Source organism: Ursus americanus, chromosome 24 (assembly GCF_024610735.1).
Source record: "Ursus americanus isolate L20-20 chromosome 24, mUrsAme1.1.p, whole genome shotgun sequence".
Lineage (NCBI taxonomy): Eukaryota > Metazoa > Chordata > Mammalia > Carnivora > Ursidae > Ursus > Ursus americanus.
In genome coordinates, this window is record NC_142150.1 from 25,348,768 (window position 1) to 25,375,277 (window position 26,510).

General features: G+C 38.1%; 1 protein-coding gene across 9 annotated transcripts in view; it reads right to left on the reverse strand.

Moving 5' to 3' along the window:
- Positions 1–6,353: 6,353 nt before the first annotated feature.
- The window catches only part of LRRC4C (leucine rich repeat containing 4C), a 181,437-nt gene continuing 161,280 nt past the window's right edge, over positions 6,354–26,510 (reverse strand). For 5 of the 9 annotated variants that reach the window (XM_087854763.1, XM_087854762.1, XM_087854761.1 and 2 more), the window contains one exon: positions 6,354–10,884. In XM_087854763.1, the coding sequence (XP_087710889.1) occupies positions 8,920–10,842 (1,923 nt within the window). In that variant the 5' untranslated portion in view covers positions 10,843–10,884 and the 3' untranslated portion in view covers positions 6,354–8,919. Of the gene's footprint in view, positions 10,885–20,466; positions 20,625–26,510 lie in introns of all 9 variants that reach the window. The other 4 variants (XM_087854758.1, XM_087854760.1, XM_087854757.1 and 1 more) reach the window with 1 other exon arrangement.

Sequence of the window (26,510 nt, forward strand, 5' to 3'; positions counted from 1 at the left end):
TGTTCTTACTTCATTATCATTTATAGGCTAAATTCAGTTAGGGTCATCATGCTTTAAAGGTCTTTAATCATTGTCTTGGCTTTGTTTTTAGCCATCTCCAAATTCCATATTTTGCTCTAACAACATTAAACCACCTACAGTTCTATCATACATGATGTTGCTTGTTCCTTGACCTTGCTGTACAATGTGCTGGAAAAGCTAATGTATCCTCTCCTTCCACCTGGGTAACTCTTATTCATCCATTCGGGCTCAAGCCAGGCATCACTTCATATGAGAAGCAAACATGATTTCCCCTCCTTCAACCACACAGCCTAGGTCTGTTGCCCTTCTCTCTGCTTAGGTAACATGCACTGCCTCTTCCATTCAATGTATCATATTGTATTTGCAATACTGTAATATAGTACTTCTTATAAAGCAAAGACTAGTTCCTTATTTGTATTCCTGACAACTTTACTCATTGCTGGCATATAGCAAGCACTCAATGAATGCTTTTTGAATACATAAATACAAGTATTTAGGAATGAAAAGATATGGCCTAGGGTCAAAGATTTAAAACTAACCACTAGTACTATATTAAAAGGTATGTATACAACTAGAGTTCCGTTCTCTAGTCTGTCACTTACCTTTATGTGGAGAGACAACTTTTCAACTGTATTTTAATGCTGATTCATATAACCAATTAATTCTCTCGTGTATCTATTTTTATGATAGCTTCTTTTTGGTGCATTTATTACTTATCAAGGGTTTTACTTAGTATGAAAAATAACTACAAAAACTGAAGTACAGAGGCTTAAATTTATAAGGGGTACTTGGCTGGAATAATCATTATTTTTTTTTATTCAGAATTGTTCATTTGAATCTTCAATTTTCCAAAGTTAAGCCTCTGGCTTTGGGGGGTATGTGTTTTGTTTTGTGTTTTGTTTTTTTTCTTTGTCTCTTTCAGCTACTTTGCAAGTTAAAAATTATTGCCTAAAAAAATTATTGCCTAGTGTTTACCTCTTAAATAGTTTAGAGAGTTTTAAACAGTGTGTTGTATTCTAAGAAAGGTAAGTTGATGCTTTTGTTGACTTCATGAAACAGTTTACATTATGAAATGTTAAAGAACTATTGAGGTTGGTAAAGAGGATTTTTTTTTATATGGAAAGGAACTGGAATATGATACTTTAGCTACTGTTTTATTCATGACTATATCCATCAATGAAATTTGATTAGAATATAAAAGTGAATCATAGTGAAATTCTAAAAATAAAATACCTAAAATTGATTATTATGAAAATAGTATTGATTGATTCACTTCATCTTTGAATGCTGGCTGATCCATAATGTTTTCCATTTGAAGCTCCTCTGTGAAGTTCAACATATCATTATTTCAAACACTGTCACATTAGCCAATTAAGTGCTTCAACGATGTTGGCCTACCAATTTCATTAGTAAATTTGAATGAAGAAACAAATAAGACTAACACTAATTACCAAAATGTGTCCACAAGAGAAGGCTGTTTTCCAGAAGGAGGCAACCTGATAGAATACAAGACATAAAATATGCATGGGAGAGTGTCAGTGGTTTTCTATTCTGAGTAATAGATGTCATTGCTAAATGAAGGCTTGAGATAGCCATCTGAAAACTCTAATTTTCTTCTTTCATCATTGGTTTTCTTTCTAATTTTCATGCAGTGGAAAGAGTTTACTCTCAATTTCTTCCTCCCTAAAAGGACGAAAACAATGCTTACCTTTATATGTTTGTGTAAGTACTGGAGATGAGGAGTGTAGGGGTCCTGTAAGTGGTAGCTATGATAATATGATTGTTGACATGCTCAGACTATCACTGCCCATTGAGGGCAAGTCCTGTTTTCTGCATTTCTGTTGTACTCTGCAGAGTGTTGTCTAGAAATTATTTTAGGAAATTTGATACAACCAGCATTTTCTCTTGGGCTGAACTTGCCCAACTTAGAAACAAGGTGTTCTGGCCACTGCTTACTTGTGGCCAATGTTATCTGGCATTGCCACTAGCAAGGAGATAAGCACATTAATTTGAATCATGGAATCAAAGTAACAATTACTAGAAAGTAAGGTCTGGAGGAGGGTGACCAACCATCCTGGCTTGCCCTGAATCAAGTGGTTCCTAGGATATAGGATATTTATTGCTAAAACCAGGGAAGTCTGAGCAAACCAAGATGAATTAGTCCCCCTATCATAGAGGGCATGGCCCTGTTTTGTTCACTATTGTATATTCAGAGTCTTGAACAGTGCCTAGATTTAAGTAGGTTGCTCAATTCATACTCACTATGCAAATTAATCCATTCTAACCTAAAAATACTCAAACCATGTTTTCTCCTTATACCACTTCCTTTTTTCTCTTCCCCAGTGTTTTGTTTTTTTCTTTTTATTCTGTTTAGGGCTTTAAAATATCAATAGTTCTGCCTGCAGACACATACAGTGTTCAGGGAAAATTTGATACGTTAATTAAAATACACTCACATACCATTCTTTCAAGGCTCAACAAATAAGAAAACAGATGAAAGCACCTTCTAAGCTATAAAACACACAATTTTTATTTTTGAATTACCTTAGGATTACTTAATGGTATCTCACTAATTTCCACAAGCCCAGTTTCTTTCCGACATTAATTGTGGATCTTTACTCCTGAACATCAGTGCTTCCTCTGATTACCAAAATGGCTTTTAAATACCTATTACAAATCACTCTCAAGATTTGTTATAAATAGAGTTTAATGGTAATGTGAAGAAGTTGAAATCATGTTGGCCAATAAATGAGATCTTTATCTCATTAGCATATATTTTCTGATGAATAATCGATATATATTGGCATTTGTCTTTGATAGGAAGTATGGTAATACATGTGTTTATAAAATAATAGATTAGATAGATAAATTATATATATATATATATATATATAATTATCACATATATATACTCTGCAGCTTTTTAAGCATTTGTCAGTACTGTGAAATTCCTGGTTTCTTCACTTTTCTTGGAGGTAGAGGTTATATTAATAATAATAAAAATGCCAGATCTTTTAAGCGGAGTTGGAAAGTAGAAATTAAAAGAGGTCCCACTTCTACAAAGCCTAGGGGATGATTTATTCACCTGTATGAGTTGTCCCCAATATTGTTAGGGTTGAACTCCAGCTCGGGTAACTAAGTGACAGATCCCGATTTTAGAGTACTTCTGGAGAATCTGAACACATACTGAGATAAAATACACTTCTACATAGGGTAAGGGTATGTATTGAAAAACAAAAATACGATTGAGCAAATAAAAGCTGGCATTGATTTTTTAAGAGTGACTTGTTTGCAAGACTCCTGAAAAAAATTTAGGTGAGAATACGTAGCTACATGACATTTTTATGGTCAGAGTGAACTAAAGTTCGTTCTTTAACGGTCAATTTATTTTGAGCAATACCTTTACAATTATGAGTTATTCTGCTTGAGGGATGTTGGAAAGAGAAACTTGATTACTTCTCTCTTTCATTTTGTAAAACTTTATTTCTTCAAAACAGAACTAGCCATAGGACTGGGAATTCCACGTCAACATTTGACTTTTGAGGCATTTTACACATTTTGTTAAGGTTAATTTTTCTTCATAATGATTCTGTTAGTAAAGAAACTCATGATTTCCCTAGTATTACAAATTATTTGATTTAAAATTTTATAGCAGCTCCCATAAAAAAGTATATACCATAAAATATAATTACTCTTGTGTATGTTTTAATATATTTAGTTGGATTGACGTGTCAACTTATTTCTCTCAGAGAACCATACACGCTACAAAACTAGCAACTGTGCTTAAATAGAAATTAAGTTCCACTTTATTTTTTCCTCTTTCAGTGTGGAACTAGGGGTTGAGAAGTAAGGAGATTTACTAATTGTCATTCAGAAGCCTTACTGATACATAGATATAATAAATGCGAGGGGTTCCCATAACGGGTTTTCATCCTGATATCCTGGGGCCGAGCTAATGCATATTCTGCCACGTTCCCAGGATTAAGGGACATAAATCAGAAGGGATTCCCCTGCCACCACAGAGACCAGTCCCTGTCCTTCACACCACACAGAAGGTTCCCTTTCATCTGGGTTAAAAGCCATGTAGTCACTTCTTCTGCCAACCACATAAAGACAGGATTGATACCATTTGGACAAATTCAAACTCAGCATTCAGCATCAAATGGATAATAAAGTGTAGTCTTAATAATCTGGAAAGTGAAATTAAATTACTGGACCAAACATTGCAAGATAAGGCTTCACGGTCTGGAGTTTCGGAGGTCCTTACTGTCTGTATTTTGTGCAGTGGATATAGAAGAATCCTTGTTCCCTGGGCATGACAAAATGCGCAAAACTGAAGGACCTTCCAGTATCATGTGCTTCCATGAAAACAGCTTGTCTCGCTGCAACCCCCCTCCCTCCTTTTTTTTTTTTCTTTTTATTTATCTCGGGTAAAAGCAAAAGGAATGGCAGTTTCACCTACTGCTGCTAAACACTTGTTATCCAATTTAACTATATAATTTTTTATGTAATATGTATATATTTCTTAAATAACGCTAAGAAAGGGTGAAGCCTCAGGACTTTAGTTGGCAGTGCTTGAAAAAACAAAAGGACATGACCTGATTTGTGTTGTAAGAATACTTCACTCAGCATCTAAACTTGGATCTTAACTGACAGTGCACTCTCATTTATTCAACATTTCTTTTTTCCTCTCATGGAGCCAGACGTATCTTATGTTGTATCCTGCTGGAGCGTGGAAAGACAACGGTATCACAGCTGGTTTCTATCTAATACAGAGGCTTTAGGAATTTGTATTTCTCCTTATGGCAGAAGAAAAAAAAAGGTACCTCTTTTTTAAGGGCAACTTTTGAAACTCATTTTTATCTAAAGTTGCTTTTGTACAGGGGCGCCTGGCTGGCTCCGTCAGAAGAGCAAGTGACTCTTGGGGTTGCAAGTTTGAGCCCCACGTGGGGTGTAGGGATTACTTAAAAATAAAATCTTTAAAAAAATAAATAAAGTAGCTTTTGTGCAGAAATTACATTCTAATCAAATATAATAATATGCATATAGATTGGAGGGAGACGTTTTTATAAGAGATTTGACTCTGTGCTAATATGTTTTATGAGAAACAAAGGAATGGTTTCCTAGAAGAGTCTGATGACTCAGTCACCCACATGTTTTGTGTGTGATATTTAATGATATCACTATCTTCAATATCCTTATTGAAACTAGCAACCTGAAGACCAAATCAAAAATTGAACACATCATTTAAAAATTACATTGCTTTAGAGCACTGTGCTGTATTCACAACCACTCACCTGACCCTTCTACTTATTTAAGCATCTCGAAGATAATCCCTAAAGGATAAAGGATTCAGGGTTGTTGTTGATGTTTTTCCACTTTTCAATATTTACCTTGGAAATGTTGGATAGTCTGGGGACATCCATTTAATATTTTTTTCATGTTTCAGTAACTCCTGTTCTAAAAAAAAAAAAGTCTTCTTTTCCTTCCCCCATGCAAATAATCCTTCTACTGTCAAGTTATTTTCCAGCAATCTGTATTCAGAATTTCCTAGTGTGGAGTCTCAAATACTCTGATTTTTAACTCTGATTATAAGGCCTCAGAGCAATCACAGCCTAGCAACATTTCTCCCCTCAAACACTGGTCAATGTTCCAAGATCAAATGACCTATTTCAGTTTGGGAAAAGATGATATTTGATTACAGAATATTCAGAATATGAGGGAACAATTAGTAAAGCTGTATCAGGGCCTATGTGCGTGAGCTATACCAAATTCTCTATTTTGCCACTGAAAATGTATTCGGACACATTCAGAAGAATTTAAGAGATTGATGTGATAGGTGTACAGGATTCCTTACAGAAAAAGGAAACGTTGCAGAATCTTCTTTCTAAAACATCTTTGATGTTTCCCTGAAGCAAACTGCATACCTTTCCTAGGGAAAAAAATACACACACACACACACACACACACACACACACATTGTCATCAGGCTACATTAACTTCGTTAATTGTAAAGGACATATTTTTGGTGCACATGAGTATTTGAGAGTACTAGCAGTTGGTTGCCTTTGGATAGAATAAAGAGAGATTGACATAGAATTGTGTTTTGCTACAAGGATATTCCAGATGTTAGACAGTCACGTGAACTTTCTGCAGGACCAAGAAGTCCACAGTGCGTGGTGGTCGCTAACACATCTAACACAGTGCAGTCCCTATACTGAAGGGCCAGAAGCCGAGCGTGCTATGCAGAGCAAATACAGACACTGCTAATCACAACCTCTAGGCACGTACCTCTAGGTCCTGCATTTACAGCTCTCCATCCTTCAACCCCAAAACCCAATAGGGACCTTCGGTCAAAAGTGTTTCTAAATTTACTGTGAAGGTCAAGTTTGGCTTCACCAGTCTTTCACCAATACTTTTGCTTCTAGAATGTATTTATTAGAGCAACTATAATCTATAGGACTGAAATGTATGCTTTATTACTTCACTTTTTAGTTTGAGTTCACCTTTCATTCTGTTTCGTAGAATTTTTCCAACCGTTCGGCCAACCCTCACAGCCAAGGGGAGTTGTGTGCTGGGACTAACTCCGTAAGAATTATCAGCTCAAAGTGAATGAAGGCTCACAGTCAGCAGAGAGCTCAGTGAACACCAATCAAGTAGAGAAGGCAGGATTCTTTTCCCTCTTGGCTTATACCACTCTTCTTTGGACTAGCACTTGCTGGATATCCCTTGGTGGGTTGTTTGTTTGCTCTGTGATCTGGCAGCTTGGGAATATATTAAGTACATTCTATATTGAATAACTTGGGCAATGACAGCCAACATGTTTTCCCCTTTTTTGGGTCTTTTCCACAGTGAAAGTAAATGTGAATTGTGTTCCTAACAAAGGGAGGTAAAATACAAGGGAGGAAAAAGCTACTGGAGAATTAGTGATCTAAAAAAAAAAGGTAAAACCCTTATGCGGTCTTACTCATTTGCTTTCTCTTCATTCCAGTTCTCCAACCTACTTTGCTAGTAATGATTGATTTTCCACACCTGGAGACCACAAAACCCTGGCGTGAGCTCCAGTCTGCGAAGTTAAGTATGAGTCTACAAGCTGCTCCTCCGTTAGGAAATGAAGTGTTCTCCAGCTTGGACACCACTCGTTTCACCAATGAGGTGGTAGGTTTCAAGGTCAGTAATAAGAGGTGTCTGTTTTCACTTCGCTTCCCATAGATCAAGACAGAAGTCATGGACATACTATGTTAAAATATAAGGAGAGTGCCAAGGTACCAAGAACCAGCAAGGTCCTCTTTTACTTGGAAGCTAGTGTATCGTCTCATACCTAAAATTTCTCCGGTTCCTTCAAGTACCTCTAGTGAATTACCACTGTATTAACATTTCTATCTCTCGGTGTGCACACACCCGTCATGGCAAATCCGTACTCACACCCTTTACAGCTCTGCAATCTGCATCTGAAAGAAGAGAGTCAGCTCTTCCAGAAGGAACAGAAGAAACCATAAACCAAGGAGCTTTCTGTAATAACAGTAACCCAACATTTTTGAAATTTCAGGTTCCCAACTCACAGCCTTCCACCTAACAGTAAAATTAGAGCTAGTTAATACTAGGCTGATATTTTTCTAATTATATTTCATATGGATCATGAGTGATTTGAGAACAAGAAGCGGGTCTTGTCAAGTGTGTACCCACAGCACTAAGATCAGTGTTTAAAACATAGAAGGTCTTTAACAATTACTGTGGAACTGAACTGAATTTGCTGATACTCAGCACCAAAAATTATTTTTCAACTTAGATAATTTAGAATACCTTCACATTCTCTTGTTGTACTTTAGCCAGTAGGACTTAACTTAGGAGACAGTGAATAAATTATCATGAAACTTTCTTCCAAGTGGGATTGAATTTACTTCACAAAATCATTATTTTTTAATCTGAGCATTCTACAAAGGGTGCTCCTAATGAGAAGGAAAAAAAAAACAACAACAACCCACAGCATCCTTGACTATAGATCCAACACTCAAGTCAGCTAATGAAATCGGACCCCATAGAGAGGGATGCTGTGACTGAGTACAATATGTTTTTCTTTCTTAGAAAGTAGGAAATCCAATTACCTTCAAGTTTCTCACATTTGAACCGTACTACAAATGAGTTGTGTCCAGGTACAGAAAAACCAACAATATTTTATTTATAACCTTATTTTTTAGTTTTTGAACTACAAATTCTGGTTCTAGAGGTGTTTAAAAGATCATGGGTTTTATAGATGTTCGTATGTAAATTAATCTGTTGTTTGCTTACTTTTTTCTTTTTTCTCTTTTTTTTCTTTTTTTTTCTTTTTTTTTCCCTTTTTGCTTTGCCATTGAATGGTTCTCCTCATAAATACAGAACAGGTCATTACATGAAAAATATAAGATCTTGCATTTTTTTAATCTTGTTCTCTCTTAAAAATCTATTTCTAATATTGCATTCCCCATTGGACTACTTCATAAGGGCATGAGGGAAAGAAAGGAAAGAGAAAAAAAAAGAAAGAAAGACAAAATAGACTGGATCTCACCACTAGAATTCACCATAAAAATCTCAAAGTGTAACAGAATTCTTACAAAATTTCCTAGGCCAGTTCTTTAGGGACTTGAGATCTCCTATGAAAAATATGGCAACCAGGGAAGGCAGGGATGAGATGTGGGAAAATAGTAAATAAGTGCAGCAAAAACAGGTTCTGAGGAATACACATAATTTTGTCTGCTTTAGATCACAATAGAATTTTTAATAAATAAATTTCTTTTCTTTTTTGTTTTTTTTTTGTAAAGACACTTTTTTGAAACAGTAGATTTAGCCCAGTCATTTGTGTCATTTTTAATAAACTGTCTTTTTTTTATTGTTTTTGTTTTCTGTAACTCTGTAAATGTTTTAGATCTGAGTCTCTTGTACATTGTCTTTAGAGTTCATTCGGATCAATAACGGTTCGTGCACTGAACTGTGTATTGAATTTATCGTGTTAACGGTCGTTGTGTGGTTGAAGGGAGATTTGTACGAGTTATAGTGATTTAGGTGCTCATGCTCGATAGCAGGCATGGGCAGGTGGCTTTCCATGGGCGTATCTCCTGTAATCTCATCATCCACATTAATGATTTCAACAGTCCTCGTTGGGGCGTGGTGGTTTTGCCGATGGTGCTGCTTCCTCATCTTGTAGAAAATGACCAGCATCACTGCAGCCATGAGTGTGATGGCCACAAAACAGCCAATGATGATTTTGGTGGTCTTCATGACCTCATCGATTCCAGGGATCCCACTGTTTATGTCAGTCACTGGGATGGTGAATGTTTTTTCTGTCGACCTTGTGCTCTGTGGCGTGAGAGAGGTGGTCACATTGGTGGTCTCCCAGTCGATCACTGGAGTGGGGCCCACGTTGTTATCTGTGGTCCGTGCCTCATCCTGAGAAGGTTCCATAGTCTCTACTGTGACGGTTGAAAAGTAAGAGAAAGGAGTAGTGGTTGCTGCAGTAACATTCAGGGTGGCAGAAGCAGTGGTATTTCCAACGGAATTACTCACCATACATGTGTACATGCCTGTGTCTTGCACGGTTACATTCGTGAAGTTTAACGTGCCGTCACTGAGCACAGCTATCCGCACTTTGTATGCCCCATGTGTCATGACCGTTCCATTTGGAGTAATCCAAGATACAGAGGTCAGGGACGTGGAGGCCCGACATTTCAGCTCAGCTGCCATGCCCTCAGTGACATTGAGGTCTGCTGGGGGCTCCACAATCACAGGAGCATAGCATGTGAAATAATTCTGGTCAAGCTCCCCGATGTACCTCCCTTTCAGATTGGGAGGAGTGTTACATCGAGCACAACAGGCTGTGTTGGAGGGGGCCATGTCTTTTATCCACCAGCTGAGCCACAGTATGTCGCAGTTACAGTTCCAAGGGTTGTGATGTAAGTGTATCCTCTCTAGATGGTGCAAGGGCGTGAAGAGGTCGTGAGGCAGTAACGTTAGATTGTTGTGTGCCAAGTTTATCTCCACGAGGGACTGAAGGTTATCAAAGGCATTCCGTTCAATCACTTGAATCTGGGACTGGATCATCCACAGTTTCTGAAGGTGCATCAATCCCTGGAACGAGCCAGGCCTGATGGCTGACAAATGATTCCCAGAAAGATCCAGCTCATCTAGTTTTATGAGAGGTGTCAGGTTAGGGATTTCGCGGAGGTTGCACATGGCAAGGTTCAAATACCTCAAGTTGGACAGACCTTCAAAGGCACCTTCTGAGATGTATGAAAGCCTTTTCAATTCCCCCAAGTCTAGTCGGCGCAAAGAAGGGATTCTGTTAAAAGCATAAGAAGGAATGCTTTCGATGGGGTTGTTTCGCAACCAGAGCTCCTTCAGTTTAGACAAATATACAAAAGCTCCATTTGGGATGGTAGTAAGACGATTGTCAAAGAGTTCCAGAGTATTGAGGTTTGCCAGACCATTGAAGGCCCCGATCTCAATTGTTCTAATATGATTCCTACTCAACTGTAGGATTTCCAGGTGCCTCAAGTGCTTGAAGCTATTCACTTTGATGATCTGGATTTGGTTCTCGTGGAGGTTCAGCAGCCGCGTGTTGGTGGAGATGCCATCTGGGACCTCCCGCAGGTTTTTCCGGACGCAGATCACCTTGCTGAACTGGTTGCTGCAGGAGCAGACGGAAGGGCAGGTCTGAGCCCGCACCAGACCAGCCACCACAAGAAGTTGAAGAGCCAGCAGCACCACAAGCAGGGGGTCAAATAGGGCCCTGTTAAACCTAGGACCTATCATTATCTGCTGTGGATGTAAGGTCATCTTGTTCAACATTCATAATTTATCTGGTGTTGGTCCTTCTGGAGTTCAACTGCTCTGTAACATAAGAGCAAAAGAGAGTATTAGATCTCCTTCAGGTGTCTTTCTGGAGCAATGTCAGTGATACACTATATCAGCCAAAGCCATCATTTCTTAGACTAAGCAAGCAACAAATCTAACGTTCCTTATTCAGAGATGCAGCTCATATTTATCGAGAAAATGTTTCTGTACTTCAAATTAGCAGTCATCCACAGCCCATTTCTATCCACTATGCACTCACAGAGGAGTGGAAGAATGAGGTCAAACACCTTACTACAGTGTTTACCAACCAAGTAGGACTTGAATGCCTGAGGACATATGAGATGTAGGTTCAATGGCCAGACCAGATTGAAGAAGTTCAGAAAATAAGATTTGGGGCTATACCCAAGAAACTAAAAGCTCCCTTGCAAAATCAGTAATAGCTGATATTTTATTGAGGATTCTTCTGTGTGCCAGGCACCATGGGCTATAGACTTCACAAGCAATCCTGTCCAGGATAGCTACATAATTTGCAGGGCCCAGTGCCAAATGAAACTGGGGGATGGCTTCTTAAAAATTATGAAGAATTTCAAATCCGTAACAACAGAGCATTAACCAAACGCGGGCCCTTCTGTGAATGGGGCCCTTTTCAATTACATATGTTGCGTGGACTGATCCTTTCTCATCCTTACAGCACTGTTCTGAGGTAGGCACTTTACAGTCTCCATTTACAAAATGAAGACATTTAATCATAGGGAAACTAACATGGCTGAAGTCACAAAGTTCGTAAGGACAGAACCAGGACTCACACACTTGTCTGATTGGTCCAAGAGCATCTGATCTCAAACACTCCATGAAAAAGTTTCTGGGAGAATGATGGCAAAGGCAAAATATTTTTTCACAATTAATTTCTCTAAAATACCTTTATTGGGGAGTGACCTCAGCTGTAAACCCTGGCAACTTGACTTATCGTACCTGTGAAGATACACTGAAACAATGGCATGCACAAACATACATAAACTTTGAGATTTTCAAATACCCAAACTCATTATAATATAGCAACTGCTACCTATAGGCAGACATACCACAAATTAATCATTCCCATGAAACGTAACTTTTATGTACAGAGGATACCTTAGTATAACAGAAATATTATATATCTTATACCCCTACTCTCACTGATTTTAAGTAGATTTGTGGGAAAGGGAATAAAATAACCACTTTATGCCTCTCTTCCAGCACAAGAAAGAATTTTAAAGGAGCTTGGGTTACCCAGTGTATGTCCCACTCTTATCATCATTTGGGCACCTGTGTAATGATTTCTTCCAAAACTCTCATCTCTATCAACAGTGTCTCTTCTATGAATCTCTTGGAAACAAAGGAAAAAAGGGATGGGGGATCACTACATTTCCACTCAAAAAGGCACTAATTTAGTACTTATTATGTGTAACCTCGGACAACTTACTAATCTTCTCTCCATGACACGTTCTCCTCACTTGCAAAATGGGAATGATAATAGTACATACCCCTTAGTGTTGTTGTGAGGATAAAATTAATGTAGATAGAGCACTTAGAATATTGCCTCCCACATGGCAAAAACTCAGTGATGTTAGATATTATTATTACTGTTCTCGTTGTTGCTTTTACCCAGACATCCTGCTGCGTACTGGCCATATAAAGATGAAGAATATCATCCTTACCCCTGAGGAAAGGAGAATTCAAAAGCTGAGACAGAGAAGCAAACAAATGAATTACAATAATCCATATTCATTGGTATGAGAGCAGGCCACTTTGGCACAAGGGCACTAATGTCAGATCAGCCCAGTCTGTGCTGGAAAATCAGAGGATTTTCCAAGAAGAGGACCATCTGATCTAGGTTTTCTAGAAGAAGTTGATTTACAAAAAAGGAAAGAAGAGCATTTGAGGCAAGGATCATCTCGAGCCATGACAAAGACCCACGGAAGATCCTAGTACATCCGGGACCAGTAAACAGTTCCCTGTGCCATGGAATGGAGGGCCTGGGGAAGAGATTTCTTTCTTTGGGGCTGGTGCAGCTCTAAATTGACTTTTCACACTACCTAGTACTATGATCATTAGTCTCTGGTTCTGTTTCTCCCACTAGCCTGTGAACACCATGAGGACAGAGGCCATGTCTTGATGGTAGGCACTGGATAAAAAAGGCTATTGTAAATGTGCAGAAACAGTTACTATCTAATTACAACTCTGTGTATGTGTAATGATAGGCACTAATGTAGTAATCATGACTTTCTATCCTCTATATTTCTTTTCTTTCTTTCTTTTCTTTTTTTTTTTTTTTTTTTTAAGAGATAGAGTTTACCAGTGGGGGTGAAGGGCAGAAGGAGAGGGAGAGAATCTTAAGCATACTCCACACCCAGCATGGAGCTCAATGTAGGGCTCCATCTCACTACCCTGAGATTGTGACCTGACCTGAAATCAAAAGTTTGGACATTCAACTGACTGAGCCACTCAGGTGGCCCTATCTTCTATATTTTCTTGGTATCTGGGGCCTTGTTGTTCCAGAGAGACCCCTCCTAGGGCTAGCCACTTCCTAGAGTTAGATAAAGGACTTACCCACAAGCATGCCTTTCATATTCAAACCAATCAACCTGAAGCCTGTATCCCAACCACCACCTTTATCAGGATCTCACAGGGCTAGCCAATTGCAAGCCTGCTTACCCTGCCTTCTCTTGCTTTCTCTCACAAACCATGATAAAGGCTCTTGCTCAGATTTTTCCTTACTCCTTCTACCCCCTGACTGACCCTGGTGCTCCCTTGTGTGGCCCCCGTGTGGCATGGCATGCTTCCTCCTCTTGGGAACTGTGAGTAAATAAATAAATAAATAAATAAATAAATCTTCAGTGACAATTGTCTCCTGATTTGTTTGTCTCATCATACCGAAATAATAATAAAATCTACATTTTAAAACAACTAATCACTAAATAGCAGGGCCCTGCTCACCTTATTAATCTTGTTGATGGCTTTATAGGTTTATTCTATTGTCCCATTTCCACTGTGACAACAATGTGATTGATAGGCTTCTCACTCAGAGCTAGATTAGGAGTTATTTTTTTTTTTTTATTGCAAATTTAAACATGACCTTAAAAACCCTTGTAGATTTCCACTTTAAACAGAACCCTACTTAAATTGTCGGTGACATGACCCCTGAAAATTTTTATTCATATGATTTGGTGTAGTTTTACATTTGTTCCCCTCTCTCCAGTACACACTTTTTAAGGTGACTGGGCATTTAAAAAATAGCACATAAAATCTCTGTTACATTAACTGATGGGTGTTCTTAGGATTGGGGTCCCAGGGTCCTGCTCCTCTAGTTTCCTGCCCATCTCCCACCCTATGACTTTCAGAATCCTAGGTCTCTGGCAGTAGAGATATAGAGAAATAACAGATTGACTGGACACAGCACAGAAGTGAAGAAGGGCTATCCTTTTCTCCTTAAAATAAGAAAGCAAAGGCAGCCATATCCCATGGTCAAGGGAGAAGGTTCTAGTAAAGACTTCCTAATTTAAATGCCCGCTTAAACCTTCATGACTCTACAACTGGGAAAGAAATTCACCTCTCTTTACTTTACTTTCCCATCTGTAAAAGGGGAACACCTTGTCATCTACTCAAAAGGCTTTAGTTAGCAATATCACATGTATATATGAAGTTACCAGCTCATAATAAGCAATATGTAATAAATATTTAAAACATATTCAAACTAAAAATAAAGTGATGGGACCCTCCGTTTCTTCCTCTTATATAAGATAGGAATAACACTAATATCTATTATTCATAGTTATGGTAAGGATTAACTGCAATGATCAGAAGCACGCTTTCATATGCAAATCCAATACGTTGCAATTAATTGTGGAGTGCATGTGTCTCTCCCTTTTCAATCCCCAGGCTGTTTTATTTTCCATTTCTCCCTTACTTCAAGGTCTTTCTGCTATTGCTATTAATGAGATTTCCTATAAATCAGTCATAAGTAACGATTTGTGAATTATAGCTGGTTCAAAGGTAATTTATAACCCACAGAAAATAACGCTTGGTACATGCACTGAATCCAATAAACTACTATTAACAAAAGGTTTTCTATTTCAAAATCTAAATTATGTTACTTTACATTAAAAGCCACGTTTCAACATCTCTTTCATAAGATGTTTTTATCATATCAAAAAGAAATCAATTTAAAAGTACGCACTATCCATTACAATGTCATCTGACAGCACTTATTTACAAATGGATCTCTATGGGTTTTGAATTAAACTGTAATACTTTTAGCCTTGTCCCAGAGGATGTTCTGACTTTGTCAACAGACCTTTCTTCTTTCCCTACCCATGCTTCAGTGCACTGAGATACAGGGGGTGCTTTATTTAGCACAGTATCACTGCTCAGTAAGCATAAACTGGATCTAGGTACTGGAACCAGTTTGGAAGCCAGGTAAAAGGAAGGTGAATTTATTAGCCACAACCACTCTCCCCCACAGAACACACATTCACACTCCCATGTATCTGCAATAAACCCCCTAAATACTGAGAACCAAAACCACTTGCCCCAGGACTCAGCCTGGACACTAAGACCTCCAAACCATACCTTCGCGTTGACATAACCATGATTTTGCTCTTCCACTGTCTTTATCAGCATCTTTATCTTTGGGGACTCTCCTCTCCAAGCAAATGGTTTTATTGTCCTTCTAGGAACCCGCCCAAAGATCCATCAATTCTTTCATAGAAAGCATCTAATGACAGTCTATACTCTTAAGATTCTTTGAATCTCTAGCCTCATCTTGCTGTTTTCACAAATCCTGGACTGCTATACCTTAATTCTTACTTTCTCCTAATCAACCTCCCACAGGGAAAACTCCTCTCAAATCAGACTCCCAATTCTCCATAAATTCTATCCTAATTTTTACCGCTCTACTCACAGATACTCCCATACCTTTGTGAGATGGTGACCTCCCTTAACAGAGTAAGCAATAAACTCTGTCTTTTCAACGGGGTGTGTTGGGAGTCAGCTGTTCACAGCACTAAGAATGGATTATTCATTGTAATCGTGCTTGAACCTCTCTTTCTCTCTTTCTTCACATTTGTTGCCTACCCAACATCCTCATCCCTTACTCTTTCCCTAGAAAAATTGGTTCAGGAATCTTCCCTCCCATCCTAAAAAAATCACAAAACTGTATTATCTGCTTTGAAAGAGGCTGACCCAGGACTGCTGGGTTACAGAATTTGGTTCAAGCTAGGGCTACACAAACTTTTCCTGTAAAGGGCCAGCTAGGAAATATTTTAGGCTTTGCAGGCAATATGGTCTCCTGTGGTAACAACTCTGCTCTGCCATTGTAGCCTGAAAGTAGTTGTAGTGAAAAGGTGAATGAATGGATATGGCTGTGGTTCTGATTAAACTCGTTATGGGCACTGAAATTTGAATTTCATACCATTTTCACTTGTTTCAAAATACTATTCTTTTTTTTAAAAAAGATTTTTTATTTATTTGTTTGAGAGAGAGAGCAAGAACAAGCAGGGTGGAGGGTCAGAGGGAAAGGGGAAAAGCAGGCTCCCCGCTGAGCACGGAACCCAATGCAGGGCTCCATTGCAGGACCTTGGGATCATGACCTGAGCTGAAGGCAGACACTTAACCGACTGAGCTACCCAGGTACCCTTCGAAATATTGTTCTTAACATGTTTTTTCTATTTAAAAATTCAAGAACATTCTTAGCTCCCAGGGCTAATCTTTTGAACTATAGTTTGCTGAGCTCTTGTATAAACAAATATTGGTTGTGCCATTTCTGTTGCCAGAGATTAGTTAGGCTGGACACGTGACACAACTTGGCCAATGAGATGTGAGAAGAAGACAGCTGAGGGGTTCTGGAAATTTTTTTTCTCCCACTCACAAGAAGAAAACATGGGGAAGAAATACTTCTTTATTCTGTTTTCTGGATATTGTTGTGAGTATAAGATGCCTAGAGTTGCTGAAGCCATCTTGTGGCCAAGAAAGGAGGAAGTCTGAGGATAAAGCAGTTATGCCAAGGAAGGAAAATGGGAAGAGAGGAAGAATTTGTATTTTTGATATTTGTGATGGGCAGCTGAATTAATGAATCCTGTTACTATCTTTCCTCTATATTTTCTTAATATGTAAATATTCAATTCCTTACAGTATAAACAATTACTTTTCCCTGGCTACTTACAGTCAAACCTATCTTGATACTTACATATTCATTCTCCTTTCTTCCTCTTCCCTTGCCTCTCCCTCCCTCTATTTCTCTCTCGCTATCTCCCCCTTCCTGAAACCAATAACAAAGAAACAACAAGGAAGACAGTAGAAAAATTCTCATTTCTTGTACCATTATAAATTTGAGACCTACCAAAGGAAACAACATAAACTGAGGCAACGTGAATTGCTTGTCAGAAAGGAGGTGAGGCTCACCCCATCATGCTAAAAGGCTTTCTACCACAGTCATGTCTCTGGATAACTCTTTACATTTTAAAGAGTGCTAGAATAGACCGGAGAAGGAAAAACAACACCTCAAATAACACCATCATATTAAAGATAGCTTACCTCTCCAAATCAAAATTATTTTGTAAATATTTTCTAATATGGTTATTTTTTTCCCAATTGAAACCCAACTTTACAAGTCTGTTGAGTTTTCTCTACTCTTTATATGGTATTATATAGCTCTGCAGATTTTCAGGGAGAAGAAATTTTTGTGACCGTGCCTAGGGCTGACCCTCTAGGCAAATGTAATGGAAGTGATTCAACATTTAAATGGCTGTAAACCAGGGACTCAACCTGTCAAGTCAACAGGAGGTCCTCTGGCTGAACACACTGACCTGGCAATGTTTCTAAAAAATTGTAAGAAATTGAGATTGAAGAAGAAGATGATGATGATCATGACGATGCCCGAGTCTACATTTTCATTTTTCTCGAATACTTATCTGATTTATAGAAAAAGAATACACATGTTTGGGGTTTAGAGGTGACACAATTACAATATCATCAGGTGAAAAGAAACAGCGAGTAGAGAGAACTATGTATTAAAAAAAAGAAAAGCAAAGGAAGAAAAATGCACGTGGCCAACATGTTGCTATTGCTTGGACAGTGTAGTCAGGATTATAAGAATGAAATTGTCCAGGCCTTCTAGAACATTATAATCTTGTTGGAGCTATAATACAAATGTACAGATACATGTAAAAAATAAAAAAATGTATATATAGGTGTCCTGGGTACTAACGCAAACCAACATATTCACTATTTAAATGCCATAAAGGATTGTCAGAAGTCACAGATAATCAAGGCAAGTTTTAAGAAGAGGATTCCGGATCTTATGTAGGTCTTTAAGGGGACATAAACTTGCATTGAGATAGGGTGGTGATGGAGGAGGTAAGAGATTACTTAAAAAAAGCAGAGGAGTAGGAGCACGAAACGAAAACTGACTTACTGGAAGCAGAGGGCTTATGCTGCAGAATTTAGATAGTTGAGTTGGCCCAACTGAGGGGCACCGCAAGCCTGGTGGAAGTTTGGATTTGCCTCAATAACTCTTTATTGGAATAACTCTTATTAGGAAGAAACCTCAATCCCCTTAGGCAGGAAAGGGTTTGATGAGAGAGTACGGTGTATAAAAAGAATAATCTGCCCTCACGTGTAAAGAAATTGGAGAGAGGAATGTTTGATGGAAAAGTCCTGTGACTTCAACAATCAACATCCCTAGCATTACTTTAAAACTGAATGAAACATCTTCGATCTGATGATCTGACGACTGAGATGTGTACAGGTTGAAATTAATTAGCCCTAGTTGAAATCCCATAGAGCGTGAAATACCAGTGAAGGCAAAATTAGCTTCTGTATGTGGTCACATTAAAAAATATCATTGTACACAGAGATCAGGGTATGATTTTTGGAAACTCTGATATGCATGTCAGGAGAGAGGCATCTCTGATTTCTGGTGATGCTTGTGTCAACTCTGTGAATGGCACACAAAGAACTACTAAATACATATTGTCTTGGTTCCCTAATGAAATGCTATACTTTCCAACTTGAAACAATACTGACACACAGAAAAAGCCATAAACGTATATTAGCAAAACCTAGAGGAACAAAAATCAGATCGAGAATGGAATGAGGAGGGTTGGAAGGTTGGCTTAGTATTACTAACTGTTGATCTTTGGTAAATTGGCTTTCCCCGAGTTGCACCTTTCTAAGTGGGAGTGACGGTAATAACATTAATAAATAGACATTGAGAGGATCACTTGAATTAAATGCCAAAGCATATACTAAAAACAAATCCCCAAACCTGCCCTTGTGCCTCCCAAAATTCCACACCACACACCCAGTTGCTCAATGCAAAAATGTAAGAATCTTCCTTGACTTTTCTTTTTCTTTATTTATAACCAGCACAACACTATTCATGTGACTCACTAAAATGTAACTGGATCCATCTACTTTTCCTCTTTGACCCTCTCTAAGCCAAATCATCTTCATTTCTAACTTGGACCACTGAAATACCTTCTGACTAGTTTCTCTACTTTTGCAATTGCCTTACCACAATGAATTCTCCATACGGCATTTAAAGTGAATTTTTAAAATATAAATATGGTCACGTCACTCTTCCGTTAAAATGCTCCTATTAGCTCCATTTCATTTTAGAGCAAAATGCAAACTGTTTTGGTCCCCAAATCAAGATCGTCTGATACCTGCCTGCGTCTTGTCCCTTTCAACTATTTTCATCCTCCTTCTCTCTTCAACCACATTGGACTTCCTTTGGTTCTCAAATGCTCCAGGCTTTTCCCTCTCTCCCTTGGGACCTTTGCAGTAGGGTCCCCTCTGCCTGCAACACATACCCTTTGATTTTTGCATGGTTGGTTTTTCTTGTCCTTCAGAGCATCCCTTAAATTTTTCTCTCTTAGGAAGATTTTCTTGACCATCCAGCCTAAAGAAGCACCTCTACAACCATCAGTCACATCACCATATTTGATTTCCACCATAATACTTATTATTGGTATTTTTCTTATATACTTAGATGCTTATTTTCTTACTGCCTGTCTTACCTGAGTGGAATATTAAGTTCCATGGAGCAGAGACTTGTCTGTCCTATTCAGTAGTTTTCACCTGGAATAATGCTCAGCAAATATTTGCTAAAGGTATGAATGAATGAATAAATGAATAAACTGGTGTCTAAGCAGCCCGTAGATAGTTAAGGCTATAAATTCATTGAGGACATAAATGACGTCACATTCACTTATTGATCCCTAGCAGCTAGTAGAGTCCAACTCACATAGTAGGAATTTCATCAATTTCTGAAATGGTGCTTATCTAGTTTTTAACCATTTTCACGGAAGTCCTTCCTACAAAGAAAAGCGGGGCGCACAATGCAATATAAAGCTCATCTCATTGTTTCCGAGCTCTCTTTTCTATTTTGTTTGTTTGTTTGTTTTCAGGGGACGGCTTCCCTATTTCTTTCTTTATTATTGTCAATAGCAGCCCTGTTTAAGTTTGGCCAAACAATGCCCTCTGCTGTACGTGCCTAAAATAACATGATTGCCTCGAAAATTCAAATGTAGATAAATGTGTAAGTTGTACCCCTGATTTGCTTCTTCACAGAGCACCTACATGTATGTCAGAGGTAGGGAGCTTTGGCTCAGCTTCCGGGTCACTCCCTGGGATCAGCCCACTCAGAGCAGAGAACGAGAATTCGTATGGCAGGAACTCAAGTCATCTTCAAATCCCCTTCAAAATGGAAGAGCTTCTTCGTCATCACGTTTCTGCTTCTGGAATTCATTTGAACCATTAATTAGAAAATCCATGGGTGAAAAAAGGCCTCCTAATTGTTTTGTCACAATCCAAAGGAACAGGATGAAATAGGCTAGATAAAGGTAGATGGTCGCAGCTCCAACTTTGTGTTAGCTACAAGAAGTCAAATCTACCTTGTGTTAGAAAAGCAGACCCAAAAATATAGCCAATGACTTGGCAAGGCTAAAAGTAAAATTGATTTGTTTTTTCCTGCTTGTTTAGTCTCACGTGATGCAAGAGAGATAAACATACCTGGCATGAAGTTTCTGGCTGGTTATGAATCCTTTTGATCATATTCACTTTTTGACGTTTATTATTTATGAAGAAATGAAATATAGATGACTGACTTGTTTCTCAAATTAAAGGGTGGGATTCGAGGTATTCAGGGATATGTTTGTATTTTTACGATAGATGTTTGCTCTGTTGGTTTTGTGAAATGAATAACCAAAGGAAAAAAGCTTAAAACCTCAAGCTCCATATACTGCTTGATATTTCATTCTTCAGAAAATGAAATCAGACTGTTCCAATTATCGGAAACGCCTGCATTCTCCTTTGCACTAATACTGTTAAGTCTGGATTCTACCAATGCATGAAAACGTCACTTCTTTGCTTTTCCTTTTCATTCTTTCTCTTTTCTCAGGTCCGGGGGCTGACAACATGATTAATACATGCTATTCTTTATCTCCAAAATTGGCCTTTTCTTCTAATACTTTTCCTGGGGGAGATCTACGCAGTTAACACTTTGCAGACTTAGCGTAACAAGACCCAGGAACGTAGGCAATCACAGTTCAAGAAAACATAACCCACCAATAGTTTCCATTTGCTTAGAGAATAAAGCCTAAATCCCTTACTGCCTCTACCCACTAGATGCCAGTAGCACCCCCAGTTGTGAGGATCTAGTGTCTCCAGACATTGCCAATGTCCCCTGGAGGGCAAATTTGCCCTTTTAAAAACTACCACCTTAGCGTGACACATAGGACTCTCCATGATATTGTGCCATACTCCTTTCCCAGGCTTATCTCCCACTGTTCTCCATAATACAGTCTAGGCTGCAGTCTGTTCCTGATTCTAAAAATAGGCCTCCTACTTTTCTTCTTCAGAGCCTTGCTCCTGTTTTTCCCATTGCAAGGCATGTCCTACTCTTGATTTTTCTGTCAAAATTGTACCCAGTCTCAGAGCCAGTTTTACGAAGACCATTTCTATTTGACCTTCATTGGTCTTACTGGCGGGGACTCATCTATCCTTCCATAAGTGTCTGTAATGCTAAAACTATAGCATTTCTCAAATCTGTGTTTAAATCTAAATGTTTGGGTATGTGTTCAACCTATTTAATCATAAGCTTGTGAAAGACAGGAACTGGAGAATGTCTAGGCATGCGGTAAATATTTGTTGAATTGCATTACTGAATGTAGCTTACATTTTAATTCATAGTCAGGAGCCAGGAATGATAAGCTAATTTTATAATAACAAATAACATATCAAGTCCATTGATAAGACTTGTATGAGAACCGAAAAAATTAAAATGGTATATAACTTAGTACAAATGATAAAGAGGGGGGTTCAGTAATTACTCCTTGCCTTCTCATGCACACAAACAAAAATGTAAAAATAAATTCTGAAAAAGTAGATTGCCCAAAATCAGCATGTAAATGTGTGATTGAAAACAATAGACTAGGTAAAAATTTCTTTTTACCAGCAATAAGCTGTATCCTAAATATTATATCCAGAGTACATGGCACATTGTAACATTGTGTCTTTCATTATATTATATATATTATATATATATAATATATATATAATTTATATGTATAAAATGAAAGAAGGAAAGAAGGATGGAAAGACAGAGTGAAAGAAGGAAAGAAAAAGAAAAGAAAAGAAAAGAAAGAAAGAAAGAAAGAAAGAAAGAAAGAAAGAAAGAAAGAAGCTCAAGAAAAGGTTGGTACTTACCAACTACTAACATAACTAAGTGAAGGGTAACGGAATATAGAGATTTTTCTTTTTTTAAAATCAGAGATAAAAATGTGTGTAGTATCCATCTGTGAAACTGCCTAGAGGTTGGATGCTCTGATTTATGTACTCTATCATTGTGAGAATACATGATTTAATATATATAGAAGGATTTAGAACAGTGTCTGGTACATAGCCAATACTGTATGAACATTTGTTGTATTTATTGTTATTGTTATTTGTCTAGTCCCAGTGACAGCTGAAGTCCAATTATGAAGAATGATTGATACATCAGACAATTATAATCTGATGCTAAAGCAATTTGAATCATACAATTAAGTTTTCTTAGTTTGATTTCTCATCAACCGCCTTATTGAATTATGATGTTTTTCCATGAAAATGCATAGTTCAATCCAAGGGTTCTGAAGACTCTCATGAATAGATTTTAAACCATTTATGAATCTCTTGAAATTATATGCAAATTTTGGTATAAATGTGGAGATTGTGTATTTTTTATAGGAAGATTATTCATTGGTTTTATCATCATATTTTCAAGGAGATTTACAACTCCAAAAAAATTTAAGTTCTACATAAAAAGATTTGACAGACTGAAGTACTTGAAGTGTCTGTTATAGTTTTAGCTATAATTTAACAAACTGGCATTCTGCTCTCTACATTCATTTCTTATGTGTTTATAAGTGTGACTACAACTTTCTCATGATGAGCCACCCAAGTCAAATTTCTGAGGGTATAAAACCAAGGACCAGACCCACGTCTTGAGTAAATACTTCAAGACAAATGTCCACTGGAAAAGGTCTTGAAATGTCATATTCCCTGGTGACAATGATCCTTGCCACATACATTAACACTGGTATTCAGGTGACAGTTTGTCACTCCCTGTCATTTTTTAAGGAATTTGTGTCAATATAAGAATTAGGATGCTGCATGATGAAACGAGGACTTCTCTGCTCCAGAACCGTCTGTCCCTCATTTAGCCATCATTTATTCCTTAAAGGAAAATGCACTGAGGTAGTGTAACTGAATTGTTCATGTGTATCTATCTCTTAGAATATTTTGGGTAGTTTTGACTGATGCCAAAAGAGAAAATATCATGCTTATTAATATCAGTGAAGATCATCTGTATAATAGGAATAAATCAAAAAAGTAATATTCCATTACAACTAATACAACTAAAATCCCAATAAGAATCTTCCCCCCATACACACACAAACACAAAATCTATTGTTGAATGAGGTTAAACTGCAGAAATCAGACACGTTTTAGCCTCTCAGGACGCACAATAGGATGATTCCAGGCTTTCAGTTTGAAAAAGGTAATAAAAAGATAGCAGATAAAAAAGGCTGAACATTTCAAATTATATTTAATCACAGTATGAAAAATTATTTTTCTCATGACATTCTATCAGTCCACAGAGGCTAATGATTATTCTTTTATATATTCTTTTGTCCAGGTTAATGACAGGGCAAGTAACTAGAGAAACTTTTGAAAATCTAACAAGTCCATCTTAAACATAAGCCCTTGGTAAGGCAGGTAGAGAAGGATTTGATTTCAGAAAGTTGGTAATGCAGTTAATGACCTTGCTTCCCATGCTTTCTTTGGATTAATGACTAGCTAGGAGGAGTTGAGAGCCATTAACCCTCAACTGCTCATTAATCCTTAGGAAATGCCCTGTGCAAGGTCATCATTGCCTTTATAGGTTGAAAACAAACAAACCAACAATAGCAACCAAAAGGCATATGGATTTTTGTAATGAGTAATGCAATTTAAATTGCCATGTTAGGGAATCTGAATACCACATACAGAGTCATTCTGATTTTAAAATCACCTTCCAATGTTTTATCAAGTACTTTCTTCCTGTTTATTATTAAACAGTAGAAAACCCAAATTTCCTAGATAGTTACAACACACACACACACACACACACACACACACACACACACCCCTATATAATATCCCCAGGCAAAGTACTAATGACATCTGGGATTCATTTCATAGTAGGATGCTGGGAAAGAGAACTGTTAAAGTCATTCAGCTCTAATAATACACGCTTCCAAGTATGGGTACCAATACAGTGTGAACTTTCCCTGTGAGGGAATCCCTTCCACTCAGTAACTCCCCATCACCGATCATTTGAAACACTGTGCTGTGACAGGCCTAACATAAATAACAGAGTCACGAACCAACGCCAGACGCCGCACTGAGTAAGTGTGTAGGTGGTAGAGCAGATCATCAGAAGTAGCCTGGTGGTCAGAGGGAACCAGGAAGGTGTGAACAGTCAGGGAAGGCTACGTAGACAGGGGATTTAGTAGGCGATATGGATTTGAGTAAGCAAAGTTCCCAGCTCTTGACCCTTACGACCCAGCATCTCCCATCAGGTGTCTCACAGTATAGCGGGATTCATAAGGATTAAATAAGGGATTTTAATACAGCAGGAAGTGCTAGATAAGAATGAACAGCATGTTTTAGGAGAACACAATAAAGAAGAAAGAGAAAGAGAAGGGACGGAGTTTGCTAGAGAAGAGGCGTGTGGTTAGTGGGAAACATATGAAAGTGAACATGAATGTTGGGCAGAGACGCACAAGGTGACTCCTATGAGGAATCTATACTGAAAACCAGTGGGAGAGAAGGTAGGATAAGTAAAATAATACCAGATTGTGAAAAAGAGACAAAAAAACCACCCTAGATTCTGTATTAAGTCATCAGATGGGTTATAGGGACTTGATTTTTATCCTTGTGTTGGAAGGATATAGTATTATGGGAAGAGTATTTAAGGAAAAGCAAATTTGCAATAATACGGAGCATGGATAGGGAAGAGTACACTGTAAGGTCTGAAGACCTACTAAGAAATTATTTCAACAATTGAGGAATAAAAAAAATGAAGGCCTGGACTAGGCTCTCCTTTTTAGCTAAAATACAGGCTGACATGACACTAAGATTTTCACATCTCTGTGCTGCAATCCTTAAGCCATGAGACCCCCCTTCCTATTTCACCAGCTTCCTTGATTCCTGACCCATGACTGGCTGCTCTGACATCTGTATATTTCAGACTCTCTAAAACATCGGAGCAAACCAGCCCATCAAGTTCTGGCTCCCACTGAAGACCTTGGAGCCACCACCTGCCAGTTTTCAGCATGACTCAAGAGTTTAATAAATTCACCAAAATGACCCACAAAAACCTGATAAGGAAACTCTCTTTAATTGAGTCTGTGTTTATGAGATCTGAGCAAGGGGAGGAAACACAGTAGACTCCTTCTGTGATTTCCAGGCAACGTCCTTTAATCAGAATGCAGATAGCAGGGATGGCCTCCTAATTGGAACTGGAGCTGGTTTCAAGTAACCTCAACACTGTTAACATTGCATAATGACAAAAGCTTGGTGATGACATGTCAGATAATGGGAATGACTGTAATCAGTGATTTCTTTGTTTCCCCCTAATGACCACAAAAGAGGGAATTATATGGCAGATGCAGACATTTGGAAATTGGATTCTTAGTTATTTAGTTAAGGCAGTCCTCATTTTGCTTGGTGCCGTGTTACACATAGGTCATGCATACTGGCACCAAGTCCTCTTTTTTTTGCACAGTTCTTTTATAACAGATTTGCTCTCAGTTACCATGGAACCTTGTAACATGAAGACTCCGTTCCAATATGAACAAGCTTTAGTTAACACAGTACCGTGCAAAACAAGAACTCCGAGTATTTTCTGATACTCATCGGCCTAAAATGCATCATTTCCAAAAACAAATCTTGGAAAAAAAGATCAGGAAAATCCATGAAAAGCAATAAGGAACTGGATCCCCTATGGTATCTTAATGGGATAAAAAAGTAGGGACGCCCGTGCATATCCCTATTTAAATTCATTAGTTAGCCACTTTTTCCTTGGTTTGGATAATGAA